The sequence below is a fragment of the Lactuca serriola genome, chromosome 4 (assembly GCF_051521515.1).
Source record: "Lactuca serriola cultivar US96UC23 chromosome 4, Lser_US96UC23_V15, whole genome shotgun sequence".
In the NCBI taxonomy this organism is placed as follows: domain Eukaryota; kingdom Viridiplantae; phylum Streptophyta; class Magnoliopsida; order Asterales; family Asteraceae; genus Lactuca; species Lactuca serriola.
In genome coordinates this window covers 324,336,440-324,355,152 of record NC_136411.1, presented here as the reverse complement: position 1 = coordinate 324,355,152, position 18,713 = coordinate 324,336,440, and the positions used below count along the sequence as shown (strand labels likewise).

At 28.9% G+C, this 18,713-nt stretch overlaps 1 protein-coding gene across 1 annotated transcript in view; it reads left to right on the top strand.

Annotated features, from left to right (window-relative positions):
• Positions 1-15,734: 15,734 nt before the first annotated feature.
• LOC145097395 (LEAF RUST 10 DISEASE-RESISTANCE LOCUS RECEPTOR-LIKE PROTEIN KINASE-like 2.4) overlaps positions 15,735-18,713 on the top strand; it is a 27,534-nt gene continuing 24,555 nt past the window's right edge. Inside the window, exon 1 of the mRNA XM_079034944.1 lies at positions 15,735-16,573. Within this exon, the coding sequence (XP_078891070.1) occupies positions 15,769-16,573 (805 nt within the window). The 5' untranslated portion in view covers positions 15,735-15,768. The remainder of the gene's footprint in view (positions 16,574-18,713) is intronic.

The following is an 18,713-nucleotide window of genomic DNA, read 5'->3' as shown; positions in this document are numbered from 1 at the left end:
TTTTTTCTTTCACCACATTCATTTGGAACTCTCATGACTATTCAATTTCTTTATAATAATGATTATAAGTTGGTTAAGAAGGTTAAATAAATATCAAACCTAAAGTGTAATCATATATAAACTAAATTTCAATATTAAAATAATATATTTTCTTCTACTTATAAAGTATTGTTTTTTTAGTTTTAACATATTATATTTAATTTATTAAGTTTAATATGTTATTGTATGTAAATCATTATCATTTTAAAGTTACAACTTTTGAACAATTTGCATAGAATACTTAAATTGTTAATTTAAATATAACCTAACATGATGAACTTAAATATAAATTTTAATTCAACTTAAACAACCCAAAGAATATTTTATAAATAGTTAAAAGTGATAAATTGTAATTTCTTTCTAATAATGATTATAAGTTAGTTAATATGGTTAAATAAGTATCTAACCTAAAGTGTAATCATAAACAAACTAAAATTTTATATAAAAATAATTTATTACTTCTACTTATAAAGTTATGTCTCTAACTTTTAACATATTATACTTAATTTATTAGATTTAATATGCTTTTGTATGTAAACCATTTTCGGTTTAAAGCTACAACTTTTCAATAGTTTGGACAAAATATTTAAATTGTTAATTTAAATATAACATTACAGGATCAACCTCAATATAAATTTTAGTCCCACTTAAAAAATCCAAAGAATATTTTGTGAATAGTTAAAAGTGATAAATTGTAGTGCTAAAACCAAAAATAAATTGTAATATCAGTTTTACTAAAATATTTCCAAAATATATTTTTATAATCGTTAAAGTTTTTAAATAAGTAGCTTATAATAACTTACAATAACAATAGTTAAAAATAACTTTATATAAATGATTATATTAATTACCTTAAAATAAAAAACAATGTTTGATGTTTTAAATAATTATAATGATAGAAATTAAAAAGTTAAACAAATAAATTTTAAAAAATTAATTAGCTCAGCATTTTGTTTGACTACATAATCATAGTTTTCACATTTGTTACTGTAGTCTTCCTGAAGTTTCCTAAAGTCCTTGGTTTTTGCTTCTAAGTCAGCCTTCAGGGGTTTCTGTCCTTTACTGAGTTGATATCCTTCATATCTCAGGTCCTCAACTTCTCTTTTAAATACATCAATTTGTTCTCGAAGAAACTTAATCGTATCTTTACATGATTGAGAACATGAAACTTCACATGAATGAGTACATGACACTTCATTGACCGGAAGGTTTACAGAACTCTCTAAAGCGTCAAGCTCTTCAATAACTTCAGCAATACTAAGACGATTGAGATCTTTTGTCTTCTTGATGACAGCTACATTCATATCCCACGATTTTGGAAGTGAATTCAATAGCTTTTTGTTTATCTCAGATTTAGACAAGAAGATCCCAGCTATATTCATCTCGGTAATAAGTGTAGTGAATCGCTGCAACTGAGTTTCGAGGGTTTCTCCAGGGATATAATCGAAAATGTTGAAATTTTGTCTTAACATATCCTGACGACTCTCTTTCATGTTTTCAACTCCCTCGTAGACCTTAAAATCGATTAAAAAAACTAGAAGCTAAAATAAGACTTAAAAGTCAAAATTAAAAAAAAATTAAACTCAAAAGTCAAACATGAAAAAGTCAAACTTAAAAAAATCAAAGTTGAAAGTCAAACCGAAAAGTTAAATTTGAAATTTTAAAAAAAAAATAAACGAAAAAGTCAAAGTTTAAAGTCAAAGGTCAAACTTGAAAGTCAAAGTCAAACTTTGAAATAAAAAGTCAAAAATAAAAATCAAAAATCAAAATTAAAATTTTTGGTTGAAAAAGATATTTAAAAAAGAAAGAAATTGATTTTTGGGGTTAAAAGTGTCAAATTTCGAAATTAGGGTGCGACTGGAAGTGTTTAAGTTTAAAATTTCGGAAGGAAATCACAAGTTCTTTGTTAGCCGAGATGGTAGGGCGCTTTGACTGTGAACTAGAGGTCCCGGGTTCGATTCCTGGCAACCCCTAAATCTGCTTCTATTTTTGATGCGAGGCTGCAAGGCGCTGATGCGAGGACGAGGCGAGGCGAGGATCCGATGTGCTGCGAAGACGAGGTCTGAACTCGTGCGAGCCGTAAACTCCGAGCCGCAAGCTCGAGAACCCTAGCCGCAAACGCGAACCCCGCTGCCAGCCGTGAACAGTTTCCGGCCGAAAACTCTTCAACGATTACGTGAAAAACAACGATTTTTCGACTTTGAAGCTCCAAAACTCGATCAAAAACCCTTTTTTATGAAAAACACGAAGAACAAACCCCCCTTATTTTTGCGATATCTATACAAAAACGCAAGAATATTTCAAAAATAAGATCAAATAATGCTCCAAAATAGAGTTTACGACCCAAGAATCTAGACTTCACGGTTGAAGAAATTGACTAGTTTGCAGCCGTGAACTCGGTGTTTACGGCCGTAAGCTTGGACCGAGAACACAAAATCGATTTTTGGATGAAACAATAAATCCTTTTGACTAATACAACTTGGATCTGATACCAATTGTAAGTCCCTAAATTGCCTGTGTATCAGTCAGATCCGTTTGATGGTGCGGAATCTCAATCAAACGGATGATGTCAGATCAAATAGAAGAGAAGGAGAAGAAGAATAATATAAATCTTGTTTTATTTGATGATTAGAATGTAGATCCAAATACAAGATTCCCACACACTCGTTTCTCTCTTGTTAGGCCGTAAACTCTCTTCTGTTCATCAATCATTTACTCCTCACCCTAACACCTCTATTTATACTTGAATATGGGCCGGACACACATGGGCCGTAAATGAGTTTACGGCCGTAAGGTGTTTACGGTCGTAAAATCAGCCGTAAACTAGACCATAAATTCATAAAATATTACACAAAAATATAATTGCCCAGAAAAGCAAAGTATAAACCATATTTTGACCTAACACAACTTTTGAACAGTTTGGACAAAATACTTAAATTGTTAATTTAAATATAATATTACATGGTCAATTTCAATATAAACTTCATTTGCACTTAAAAAAACCCAAAGAATATTTTGTGAATAGTTAAAAGCAATAATTTGTAGTGCAAAATGCAAAAACTAAATTATAATATGAATTTAACTAAAATATTTCCTAAAGATATTTTTATAATTGTTAAAAGTTTTTAAATAAGTAGCTTATAATAACTTACAATAAAAATAGTTAAAAATAACTCTATATAAATGATTATATTGTTACATTTAAAATTAAAAAAATTATTTGATGTTTTAAATAATTTCAATGATAGAAATTAAAAATTATGCAAATAAATTTTAAAAAACTAGTTAATATTAACAACAACTATAAATAACATTAAACCATATGTTATATTTAATTTTATTCATGAGTAACCCGCATATAGAGGTCATTTAAAAAATTGAGATTATGCAGTTTTAATTGATGTATATGTTATTATATAATTCAAAATAATAATATATTATATAAACTTAGTATACGAATTATTATATCGAATTTAACAACAACATTATTGTTATATTTAAAAAAACATATATTTGTAAAGATTTCAGCTATATAGATGCTTCACCGCAACGCGCGGGCATTCGCGTAGTGCGTGATAAAGGAAGCATTTTTCCTTTCACCACATTCATTTGAAACTCCCATTCATTTTTTCCTTTCACCACATTCATTTGAAACTTCCATGACTTTTCAATTTTTTTCTAATAATAATTATAAGTTAGTTCATAAGGTTAAATAAATATCAAACCTAAAGTGTAATCATATATAAACTAAATTTCAATGTTAAAAGAATATATTTTTCTTCTACGTATAAAGTCATGTTTTTAACTTTTAACATATTATACTTAATTTATTAGGTCTAATATGTTGTTATATGTAATCAAATATCATTTTAAAGCTATAACTTTTGAAAACTTTATATAAAATACTTAAATTGTTAATTTAAATATAACCTTACAGGACCAACTTAAATATAAATTTTAGTTCAACTTAAACAATCCAAAGAATATTTTGTAAATAGTTAAAAGTGATAATATGTAGTGTCTTTCTAATAATGATTATAATTTGGTTAATAAACTTAAATAAGTATTAAACCTAAAGTTTAATCATAAATAAACTAATTTTGAATATTAAAATAATATTTTTACTTCTACTTATAAAGTTATGTCTTTAACGTTTTACATATTATACTTAATTTAGTAGATTTAATATGTTGTTGTATGTAAATCATTATAAGTTTAAAGCAACAACTTTTGAACAGTTTGAATAAAATACTTAAATTTAATTTAAATATAACATTACAGGGCAAACTTCAATATAAACTTCACTTCCACTTAAAAAACTCAAAGAATATTTTGTTAATAGTTAAAAGTGTTAAATTATAGTGCTAAATGCAAAAGGTAAATTGTAATATCAATTTAACTAAAATATTTCGTAAAGAAATTTTTATAATCGTTAAAAGTTTTTAAATAAGTATTTTAAAATAACTTACATTAACAATAGTTAAAAATAATTTTATATAGGTGATAATATTGTTACCTTTAAAATAAAAAAAAAGGTTTATCTTTTAAATATTTATAATGATTGAAATTAAAACGTTAAACAAATAAATTTTAACAAATTAATTAACAATAACAACAAATATAAATAACATTAAACCATATATTATACTTAATTTTATTCGTTAGTAACCCGTAGGTAGAGGTCATTCAAAAGATTGATATTATGCAGTTTTAATAGATGTATATATTATCATATAATTCGAAATAATCAATATATTATATCAACTTAGTATATGAATTATTATATTAAATTTAACAACAACATTATTGTTATACTTAAAAAAACATATATTTGTAAATATTTCAACTATAAAAATGTTTCTGCGCTTTTCTTCAACTACATTCATTTGAAACCCCCAACATTTAAACATCTTTTTAAATTAATATTTTAAATCCAATATTAATTATTTATTCTCAATATAATATATTTAGTTTGTTATTCTATATATGATCTTAAATTCAAAACATAATTTTTATAATATATTCAAGCATATTTTTTCTAAATAGTTAAAAGGTTTAAATATAAGATCTAAATTAAAATGTCAAATTAATAAAAAATTTGATTAAAATTTACTTTTTATAATGATGTTTTTTTTCTCAAAAAGATAGTTTAAATTAAATTAAAAATATTAAAAGTTTAAATAAAATATTAAATATAAAACATATATCAAAAGATAGTGTTAAAATTTATTAAAAATAATAAGGAATAAATAAACTATTAAATATAAAACCTACATCGTAATTCCAAATTCACACAACATATAAATATATTTCATTGAAATAATATCACATAAAATATGTCTATCTAAATTGAGTTTATTTTTATTTTCATGGGTAGCGGCTATTGAGGTGATGCGATTTTAAATAGAATAATATGTAATCTATTATTTGATACTCATAAATCAATTACGAAAGTAATTTCGTATACTCATGTTTGATACTGTTTATCATTTATTTAAAATACTTAGAATGTTCTATAATAAATTAGTGTAAGAACTATTAATTTAAAGTTACAAACAATAATATATTTATTTTAATAACATATGAGCGGAATATCGCCTAGAGACTAGAGAGACATTTTTACTTGCATCGAACGCATTTGAAACTTCCATGACTTTTCAATTTCTTTTTAATAATTATTATAAATTGGTTAATAACGTTACATTAATGCAATAACTAAGTTCTAATCGTAAATTAACTAAACTAAATGTCACACCCCAAAACCGGAACGGCGGAAACATTCTGGGGTGGATGACGTCATGTCAGGTATCACAACACATGCATTATAGTAATCAAAGTACAACAAAACATTGCATTAATAGTAATAGTTTTACATGGTTTACTTTACAATACAACAAGGTAATACAAGTAAATATATAGGTGCAGCTTGGCACAAAATAGCCTTCAACAGAAGCTCCTGGATTGTACCTGTCTAATGCTGACCTGAGAATACAAGTTATTTGAAAAGCGAGTATCAGCATTTTTACAAATGCTGGTGAGTTCATAAGCATTTAGTGACATTTTAATCAAATACTTTATATAAGTGGTAGCTTTCAAGAATACAGTGAAATAGAGTCCTTTCCAGAAAATCCTATATTTTCTAATTAAAAAGCAGTCTTCTACCAAGACTGGTCAGAGTTATGTGGTAAAAAGTAGTTTTCCCCTGAATACTTTCATTATCAAAATACGGGATTTGCTTTTTAAGAAAGTCGGAGAATATCAGGGAAAATAACATATACCTCAGCAGTGCGGACTGCTGACTAAGGCAAAAGAATCATAGACACCAGGAGGGTATCGAATGAACGACACGCCTGGCTCAGTCTAACAAAAAGAGACACAGACCCCAGACGGTACCAAATGAAAAGTACAACTAGTAAGGTCTAAAACAGTGAACACAAACCCCAGACAGTATCAACTGAATGATACATCTAGCAAGGTCTAAAACAGTGAATACAGACCCCAGACAGTATCAAATGAATGATAAGTCTAGCAAGGTCTAAAACAGTGTGACTCCGAGAGTGGGTTCCAGCATACAGTGTAAATTGCTGGTGAAAAACCATTACCTTATGGCCATGAATTATAAGGTAACCTGGGATACTCGTAACCATACTAACCGACACTAGAGTACCTGACGCCCTACAAGCGTCTAGAGAATATGACATTTGTCACCCCTTGGCTTGGTAGGCCGTGGACTGTAGCTAGCAGTCAGGGTGCGGGGGTGTCAATCCCGTTTAGATCTATACACACAATGTCCGCTCTCCCTACAGGAGACTCTGGTTACCAACTAGACGACGGAGAAGGCCGTGTCCCGAAGATGCATCCCAAATAGTGTGTAGTGTGTTTCCAATACAGTGTTGAACTAGAGGTAGAGACTCATAACTGAACTGACTAAAGTAAACCCATATGTCTATTCTTGTGTACATAATATATAACTAATGAATCAAACGACCTTCGGATGGACATCCGATCCCACCAGACCACATCTCAACGAAGAAAAGGAAATAGGGCGGACACGCCTTCCAAAGTCCTTCAATCATTACTTATATGCATCTAAACAAGCACATACATACATCTAACTACTCTTGAGTGTGTAACAAGTGGAATCATATCGTGAAGTATAACCGAATCGTATGGAATAATCGGATCGTGAAGTATACGTGTACAGTGTGGATTAATCGTATCGTGATGTATAACCGTACAGTGTGGAATAACCGGATCGTGAAATATAAGCGTTAACTGGTATAAGTGTATCACGAAGTAGAAGCGACAACAAGTGAAGTAAGAGCGTCTAACAGGTATAAGCTATCACAAGTATAAGCGAAGTATAGGTAATAACAGGTATAAACGCATCACAAAGTGAAAGCGTCATCAAGTAGGAACTTTAACTAAGAAGGAGTATTAAAACATGGAAGAAAACCTTTATTCTTGAGAAAATCATGACAGGGTATTCTTTTGTAAAATAAGTTTGAAAACCTTTAGAAATCCTTTGGAAACTTTTCATAAACCAGTTTAAAGTGAACTTTGATAAAACAATATAAGTAAGAGTTTTGAAACAAGTGAAAACCTTTTAGAAAACCATTTATAGTGTCCTACTTGGTAAAACAGTTTACAGTGTGGTAAATCCTTGTGCATGCGGGTTATCAATCACATGTGATTGATATGATAACTGGCATGTTTAACTTGTATTCCCCCCTATAAAACATGTAAAAACATTTAAAAGGTTAGGCATATGAACTCACCTGGTGTAAGTGGATCCGACGAAGGCGCCGGTTGGGTGCTCGGTGTCAAGTAAAGACTTGGACACACTTAGTGACCTATTAACATATGATAACATATGTTTACATACAATTAGTACATTTAATACTAATTTAACAAGTATACGCACCCTAAAGAACGGAAAACACTTTGTTAAGTGTTTAGGGTGTCCCGGGTAACATTTAAGGGCATGAATGACTTAGGAATGGAGTTTACTCTCCAAGAGTAAACTCTCCATAGGGTGTTTACGACCCTGGGACTACTCCCCATGAGTTTACGGCCGTAAACTCATGGTGAGGGTGTTCTAGGGTGCTAAAAGGTCTCATATCAATTGTGGAATTTTGCTAGGCCCAATTATAAAATGTGTGAGTGGGTTTATGGCATCAAATGGACCCTTTGAGGAGTTTACGGCCCTAATCAAGGGAGCTTACGGCCGTAAGCTCCTATACACTCTTTATTTTGGTGTTTTAAGGGCTTAAGTGGTAGAGGGTAATTTCCTAAGCATTTTTCCAAGTCAAATGGGGAGTTTAGGGCACCAATTGGGCATTAAATGGGAGTTTACGGCCCATGAACCACCCCTATGGGAGTTCACGGCCGTGAACTCCTATCCCTTTGGTTTTATTGAAGTTTAAGACCCTTGGTTCAATTCTAGTGATTTATAATGAAGTATGAGGCCACTTGGGGGGGATTAAAACCATCATTTGGTGAGGTTTGGGTGTGTTTACGGCCTAAGCACTTGCTTGGGCCGTAAACTCCTTTTTACCCCTCATTTCTTAGTGTTTAATTGTTCTAAACCCGAAATAGCATGTCCCTAATTTATGTCTTAAGCCTAAGGGTGGTTTAGGAGTGTTTGGAACTTGATTTTACAAGTTTAGAGGGTGTTTACGGCCTAAGCATGTGCTTGGGCCGTAAACCCTCTTTTATGCCCCAAAATTGATTGTTTTAAGGTGCAAACACTCCTAGGCTAATTCCCCAATTAGTTTCCAGGCTTTTAGGGACAAATTTGGGTCATTTTGGCCTCTTTTAAGGGGTTTACGGCCTAAGGAGGCTCTTAGGCCGTAAACTCCTTTTCAACAGCTTAAATGGTCGATTTTTGGGGTATAATCACAAGCCAAGATGTTTAGGACAAGCTAGGGTAAGGGGACTTACGATTTGGACGTGTTTGGTTGTGGATTTGAGGCGAAATCGGGCTTGTATGAGAGAGAGTTTAGAGAGAGAGAGAGAGAGTAAAGGGGTGGAATGAAGTCCATTCCCCCTTATATATGGGTTGGAGTTGGAGCTCAGTGGGAATCTACCCGATACTGCCGTTATACGGGGCTTTTGGTCGCACCCGATTTAGTGGTCGTAATAATAAAACTAACTTTTTCCAATTAAATGGAAATGCAACTTAAGTGTTTTTATTTACTTTATTACGACTATAACGACATAATATAAATAAATAACACATTTATTTATTTTGCGACCTCTAGTTAACGGAACTTTTATAAAATGGAATATTCCGTTAACGGTAACGGGGTGATGTAACGGAATAAACTTTGGGTTGTCACACTAAAATATTAAAATATCATATTTTACTACTATTTACAAAATTATGACTTTAACTTTTTAACATATTATTGTTAACTTATTTGTCTAGATATATTGTGGTATGTGAGCAATTGACATTTTAAAGTCACAACTTTTGATAATTTACGATTTTATACAAAATAATTAAATTATTAATTTCAATATAATGTTAAACGGTTAAATTAAATAAAAATTGCAGTTAAACTTGAAAACAATCGAGAGACTATTTTATAAATAGTTAAAAGTTATAAATTATAGTTTTAAACCTAAATTAACAAAAAAAAACATGAAACTATTTTTTATAATCATTAAGAATTTTCTAATAAATATCTTAAAAATAATTTATAATAAGAATAGTTAAAACAATATTACATAAATAATTATAATGTTATCTTTAAAAACAAAAACAATGTTTGTTGTTTTAAATAATTACAATCAAAGAAACTAACAATATTCATTAATTAAATTTTAAGAAAGATAAATTTATGAAACCAAATTAAAATAAGACAAAACTGTAAATTTGGTCCTTGTGGTTTGTAAAAATCTTTGGATGGGGTCCAAAAAGTTTCAAGCTTGCACAGAAGGTCCGAAAACAAGGTTTTTCTAGGTTTTTGGTCCAAAAAAAATTGAAATGACCTATTTACCCTTTTAATTTCAGTTTTGTATTTTATTTTCTTATTTATATTAATACTTTATGAAATAAAAATAAAAAACCAAAAAGATGACCCCCACCGGTACCTCTCTCTCTCTCTCTCATTGCGAATCCGATGGATGACAATCAATTGTGAGCGCAGAGGGATGGAGTTTCGGTGGTCGACGAGAACGAAGCGACGAAGGAAAAGGGGAGGACCTTTGGGGTTTGGCCAAATCGAAGGAATGAAGGGAAAAAGCAGTGAAGCTTCTTCCTGCACCAATGGTGATGTGCGAAGCGGGAAAGGTTCGATCAGCGACGAGGGAGGTCGTCTCAGTGGTTTGACAAAGCCAAAGGGACAAAGGAAATGGTGGAGTGTCGCGAGCAGCAGCAATGAAGTAGTCGAGGTCCTCGGTGGGTTTGCTCGACGGAACGAAAGAGGAGGGTGCGAGGGGTGGTCGTCGGTCTCAGTGGGTGCTACGATGAGGCAAACGGTGGTTAACAGGTGCATGATTGGGTGCTGCTCAGGCAGCCTACCCTGTTCTTTTTTTTTCTGTGGTGGTGTCGTGGGAGGCAGCAGCAACTCCGGTTGCTATTGTGTTGTTTTTCTCTTGTGTTCTTATTTTGTTCTCGACTGATTTAAAAGGGCATATTCAGATGTTTGAGTTGAGGCTTGGTCACCGAAACAGGAAGGGACAAAGGTGGAATGGTGGTAGGGTGGTGACGGTGTAAGGTGGTGTTGGGGGAGGCAGCAACTCAGGTTGCTGTTGTGTTTTCCAGTGAGCACGACAGAAACGAGAAAGAGAATGGACTTCGAAGGAGGGGGGAGGAGGAAGAGAGAGAAGGTGGAGGGCTTCGGTGGGTTTAGTAGATATATATATATATATATATATATATATATATATATATATATATATATAATTCTTTTTTATGCATTAATATTTACAAAATAAAAATATAAAAAATACAAAAAAAAAATTCAAAGGGAAAAATAGTCAATTCAAGTGCTCCATGGATCAAAACTACGAAAATTTCTTAAGTTTAGGACCAAAAACCTTGATTTTGGACATTTTGTGCAAGCTGGAAACTTTTTGGACCCCATCCAAAGATTTTTGCAAACCACAAGGACCGAATTTGCAGTTTTGTCTTAAAATAGTTAAGAGTTTTCAAATACGTTATTTTGAATAACTTACAACAACAATAGTTAAAAGTAAAATTATATACAAAAGTTATATTGTTACCTTTAATTACAATTATAGAAATTAAAATCTTAAGAAAATAAAATTTTTAAAATTAATTAATCATAACAACAACTATAAATATCATTAGATATATATTATATTTAATTTTATTCTTGAGTAACCCGTAAGTAAAGGCCACTAAGACAATTAAGATTATAGAATTTTAAAAGATGTCTACATTATCATATAATTCAAAACAAATAATTTTTATTCCAACTTATTTTAAGATTTACTATATAAGAGCTAGGAACAACGTCATTGATATATTTAGAAAAATATATTATGTTGTTGTATTCTGTGCAACGCGCATGTATTCGCCTAGTATACTTATAAAAGAGACAATTTTACTTGCAACACATGCATTTGAAACATCCATGACTTTTCAGTTTCTTTCTAATAATTATTATAAATTAGGTAATAATGTTAAATTATTGCAAAACGTAAATTCTAATCATAAATTAACTATACTACATCCTTAAAATATCATATTTTACTTATATTTATAAAATTATGACTTTAACTCATTCATATATTATAATTAACTTATTAGTTTAAATATATTGTTGTATGTGAGCAATTGTCATTTTAAATTCATAACTTTTGTATAATTTATGATTTTATGCAAAATAAGTAAATTATTAATTTTAATATAATGTTAAACAGTTAAGTTAAATCACAATTTCAGTTAAATGTAAAAAAATTGAAAGACTATTTTATAAATAGATAAAAGTTATACATTATCATGTTAAATATAAATTATAATCCAAAATTAAAAAAAAAACATGAAAGTATTTTATATAATCAGTAAGAACTTTCAAATAATAGCTTAAAAATAACTTACAATCAAAATAGTTAAAAGTAATATTATATAAAAAAATTATAATGTTATATTTTAAAACAAAAACAATGTTAGTTGTTTTAAATAATTACAATCAAAGAAACCAACAATATTCATCAAATAAACTTTTAAAAAGTTGGATTTCTAAAACCAAGTTAAAATAATTAAGAGTTTTCAAATACTTTATATTAAATAACTTATAACAACAATATTTAAAAGTAACATTATATATAAAAATTATATTGTTACCTTTAAAAACAAAAAATAATGTTTGATGTTCTAAATAACTACAATTATAGAAATTAAAATTTTAAGCAAATTAACTTTAAAATTAATTAATCATAATAGCAACTATAAATATCATTAAACCATATATTATATTTAATTTTATTCATGATTAACGCGTAAGTAGAGGCCACTAAGACAATTAGGTTTATAAAATTTTAAAAGATGTCAACATTATCATATAATTGAAAACAAACAATGTTTATACCAATTTATTATAGATTTATTATATAATAGCTAAAAACAACATTATTGATATATTTAAAAAAACATACGTTTATAAAGATTTCGAATATATTGGTGTATTCCGCGCAACACGCGGGTACTCATCTAGTATAACTTATAAAAAACATTTTTTTTCACCATATTCATTTGAAACTCCCATGACTTTTCAATTTCTTTCTAATAATTAGTATAAGTTGGTTAGTAAAGTTAAATAAATATCAAACCTAAAGTGTAATCATATATAAACTAAATTTCAATATTAAAAGAATATATTTACTTCTACTTATAAAGTTATGTTTTTAACTTTTAACATATTATAGTTAATTTATTTTTTTTAAATATATTGTTGGATGTAAACCATTATCATTTTAAAGCTACAACTTTTGAACAATTTGTATAAAATACTTAAATTATTAATATGAATAGAAAATTACATGGTCAACTTAAATATATTTTTTAGTTTAACTTAAACAACCCAAATAATATTTTGTAAATAGTTAAAAGTGATAAATTATAGTGTCTTTCTAATAATGATTATCAGTTGGTTAATAAGGTTAAATAAATATCAAACCTAAAGTATAATCATAGATAAACTAAATTTCAATATTAAAATAATATATTTACTTCTACTTATAAAGCTATATTTTTAACTTTTAACATATTATACTTAATTTATTAGATTTAATGTGATGTTGTATGTAAACCATTATCAATTTAAAACTATAACTTTTGAAATGTTTTGATAAAATACTTAAATTGTTATTTTAAATATAATATTACAGTGTCAATATAAATATAAATTTCAGTTTCATTTAAGAAAACCCAAAAAATATTTTGTGAAAAGTTAAAAGTGATAAATTGTAGTCCTAAATGAATATGTAATTGTAATCTCAATTTAACGATTATATTTCCTAATGATAAAAACGATTATAAGTTAGTTAAAAAAGTTAAATAAATATCAAACCTAAAGTATAATTATAAATAAACTAAATTTCAATATTAAAATAATATCTTTACTTCTACTTTTAAAGCTATGTTTTTAACTTTTAACATATTATATTTAATTTATTAGGTTTAATATGTTGTTGTATGTAAACCACTATCAGTTTAAAGTTATAACTTTTGAAAACTTTGGACAAAATACTTAAATTGTTAATTTAAATATAATATTACAGTGTCAACTTAAATAGAAATTTCAGTTTCATTTAAAAAACACAAAAAATATTTTGTGAAAAGTTAAAAGTGATAAATTATAGTCCTAAATGCAAAATCTAAATTGTAATGTCAATTTAACTATAATATTTACTAAAAATATTTTTATAATCGTTAAAACTTTTCAAATAAGTAGCTTAAAATAACTTACAATAAAAATAGTTAAAAATCACTCTATATAAATGATTATACTCTTACCTTTAAAGTCAAAAAACAATGTTTGATGTTTTAAATAATTATAATCATATAAATTGAAATATTAAGCAAATAAATTTTATAGAAATAATTAACAATAACAACAACTATAAATAACATTAAATTATATATTATCTTTAATTTTATTCATGAATAATTTGCAAGTAGAAGTCATTTAAACGATTGAGATTATGCAGTTAATATATATATATATATATATATATATATATATATATATATATATATATATATATGTTAGCATATAATTCAAAATAATTAATATATTATATCAATTTAGTATACAAATTATTATATCAAATTTAACAACAATGTTATTGTTATATTTAAAAAATCATATATTTATAAAAATTTTAATTATATATGTGTTACTGTGCAACGCGCTATATGCTCCAAATGACACTTGAACGGGTGAACCTTCAACTTTTGAAGGAGGCTGTTCGCTGAAAATGTTTTACACGAAACAAATATTAGCTTTACATATACTTTTGTCTAAAAGGGCAAGGTATTTTCAATTAAGAAACTAAATAAAGATTTGAAATTTTACAAGGTAATCAATGGCCGGAATTATTGATTGCATAACTGCCAATTAATTTATCTTTTCACAAATCAAAACGTAGGAGGTCATTGTTTAAATACATACTATTTAATAAGATATTTAATGTTAAAAATCATATTTTTTGTTTTTAAAAAATCTTTAATTTCATTTTATAACATCTATAAATACCTGAGTTATATTTGCGTAAACATATCTCTCTCTCTTAGATTGGTCTATTTGGAATAATCATGAAGACTTTTGAGAAAATAGTTATGGTGATGGTTATGCTCACGATGCTAGTAGGCAAAACATATCCACAAATTGGACATTGCACCATTGTTGATATTGAGGATTGTTTTCTAGCATTGCACGATCCTAGTATACCACCAACCGATAAATGTTGTGATGAATTCAGACAACACAAAGATTGTTTATGTTTCTACCAACGACACTACTTCAAGTTATTTGACACTGTTCATGCTTGTCATATCGATTTCGAGGACACTTGTACATTATTATCAAAATAGTTTATATGTTGATAAGTAAAATTTATTGTTTGCATTGAGGTTACATATATTAACCTATAGGATAATTTTTCTTTTGGGATTTAGATACATGTTTCCCTTACCATACTTTTGGGCTTTAAGTACCTTATTCATTTTCAAGACTGTCTCAGGCCTAAACCTGTTTCATTTTCAAAACCTAATCGTTCATACCACCAACAATGTTAAACAAAGGGCATTTTGATCATTTAAGTTATAATCATATTTATTCTTCAAAAACCATTTCGGTTCTCTTCCTAAGTTTCACATGTTTGGTCTTTCAAGGGTGTGACTCAAAGCCTTCAAGAAAACCTAGAAACAGGTTCACATATTTCATATCTAGTATAATTATAAAGCAGGTTGCCACTTTATACCCCAAATCAAGATAACTTAAAATATTTAAAATATTTAGAATTTTAGTTTAGAGATGAAGGTTATCTTTGGGTTTAATTTGACTATTTCATAGTTTCATTGTCGTTGAAATTTATATTCCGTGCACGAGAGTTGACAATTAAGCAATTACGACTTGTTAGTTGTTCCTGCTTTGATTCATTCTTTTCATCAATCAACATCCTTTCTAACTCATTCATCCTTTAATATTCGTTATTCATCGGTTCCTCTCATATCTTCTAACCCCGACCACCATGAAAAAACATCTACACTTGAGCCCAGGCCTCCTGTCATTCACAGTGCTCCTTGTTATATGTTTTCCAGCTATCTCGTGTCAAGAAACCCGGCGACCCTTTGATATTTGTGGCGAATCGGTTGAGTGTGGAGAGCTTCGACTAGAGTACCCGTTTTGGGGTTTAGATCGTCCGGCATACTGCGGCCACCCTGGTTTTCAGCTAATCTGCCAATCCAATGTTCCCCTACTCAATTACGAATCAGTAAACTACCGAGTTTTGGATTCGGATAGCAGTACACAGACGATCATCATCGCTAGAAACGATCTGTGGACAACCTTGTGCCCTCAAACTCTATACAACACCTCTTACAACTCGACACTCTTTAACCGCGATATCTTTGGGCAGCAGAATGTATCTTTGTACTACGATTGCGGTACTATTATACCAGGGACGGGGTTGGGTAATAATTACCGATTTACTTGCACTGTGAATGGCAACCAGAGTGACAGTTATTTCTATAGGACCGATATCATAGCCACCAATATTGCCGGTTTTTTAGTGCAGTGCGGAAATTACATTTATGTACCGGTGAATCAATCTTCAGCTGGTCTATTAGGAGCAAACAATCCTACAACAGATGATCTGAGATCGGCTTTGACGGCGGGTTTCAATCTACAGTGGGTGGCGAATAACGACGAGTGTAGTCGGTGTATTCGGTCGGATGGTCAATGTGGGTCGAATTCAACTTCGCCTGATTTGTTTGCTTGCTACTGTGCTAATGGAAATTTCTCGTTAACTTGTAACAATTCGAATGGAGGTGGAGGTAAGTGATTTACTGTTTTTGTATATTTTACGCTCTGCAAAGATTAACAACTTGTTCTACGTCTATTTAAAACCCCATTAAACCCATGCACACGTACTAAACCCACAGTTTTGATTCCGTAGACCTGACTGCGAATCGACTTACTTCGTTTACACAGTTAGTAAATGATATTTTAAAATCTCGAAATTGAAGCTTATATCTGTCTAGTGTTCAATGAATTATCAAGAATATGTACAAACGGATTGGTCCCAATCTGACCGCGGTGAGAAGTAAAAAGCGGTTTTTTAGTTGAACCGGTATGGCGATCGGTTTCCGGCTCAAGCGGTTCAACTGCTAGGTCAACCGGTTTCTATAATTTTCATTTTTTTTTCTTATTTTTCTACACATACATACATAATTCATGAATTTGACGTCTACAAGTTCAAACATTAAAAATACATATAAAAATAAGTTGTAGATCAATATAAATACATTAAAACAACACATAACTATAAGTTTTACATCAATTCATATACCTCAAAAAGAAAATAAAGTATAATACCAAAACAAAATATAGTTTTAAATGAATACAAGTGCATCAAAAAACATCATAACATTTACCATATATTTTTATTTAGAGAAATCTAAATAGATGTGAAAAAGTCCACCAAAATTTATTATTGAAAATGGTTTTTTTCCATGTATTTTTATTTAGTTTAACCGGTTCAACCAGTTTATCTTGACCGGTTCAACCGGTTTTCTCTAAAAACCGGCCGGTTCAATCCGGTTCAAAAATTGGTGTAAAACCGGTGATAATTGAACTGCTCTCTTTTCTGGTTCCCGGTCTAACCGGTTCAAACCGGTTTTTAAAAAACTGGATTTAACATGTTAGTTGTGTATGTATTGATAGGATTTGTTGATTATTTGAATAAAATCGGATCGTATGATTGGAAACTTTGGATTGATTAATAATTTGGTTCGAATATTCGGTTTTAACCAAAAGCTGAATTACTATTCAATTTTGTTTTGATTTATATAATAAGCACACAATATTAAAAAAAAAGAAAACAAAAAAAACAAATAACAAATAACAGACATTAATACATGGCATTAATGATATATTAATTTACAAAGTTGTTTTTTAATAGATTACACGCAATAAAAAATCTTGATAAAATGACTTTTTCTCATAAGTTTTTATAGTAATATATTAAGTTATAATATATTAGTTTTAGTAGTTTTTTATAGATTTTAATTCACACATAGTTTTTATTTTATTTTATTTTGGAGAGTTGGCTAATACTTAGGGTGCTTTGTTTGACATGATTCTTAAGGTATTAAAAAGAATTGGAAATTAAAATCAGTTGGAGATTATGTTTGGGTTACCAAATGAAGGAAATTAGATTTCCATAATTATCATTTCATTCCCCATTAAATGTAAATTCAATTCATTATCTTTATTTTAAATTACATATTATCCTCCGGTTATCTATGAGATAAATTAAAAAATTAAAAAAATAAATACCATCTACTTGACTTTTGCCTTTGTTTTACTTTTTGTTTTTTAATTTTTTTTTTGCCTAGGTGAATTTTTTTGTGTCCGTCTATTTACTACTTATGTTTGTTTTTTTGGAGAAAATGACAAAAGTTTTTAAATTACTTAAAATGAATTTTTTTGTGTCCGTCTATTTACTACTTATGTTTGTTTTTTTTGAGAAAATGACAAAAGTCTTTAAATTACTTAAAATCAATTACTAGTAACCACTAATTTCACAAAAATAAAGTTGACAAATTTTTTAGTTTTTCACTTTCATCTACATTTCTATTTGATAAACTTGTTTTTTAATTTAAATTTTGTAGAATAGTTCAATAAAAATGTTGTAATTAAATAAAACATCGTCATGTTTATTAAAAAATATAATTAGTTGTAAATATTATTTATGATATTTTTGTCATATTACAAAATTTATAATGATTCCGGATTATATCTTAAAAAAAATCATTTATGAAATCAACAAACCAAACAGAAAACAGATCCCATTACATGTCAACCAAACGCATTGCAGCTTATAATACATTCAGATTTCAATTCCTTCAGATTCCAATTCTTTTGATACATTTCATTCCTTCCAAAAACATTCTGCGAACCAAACGCTCACTT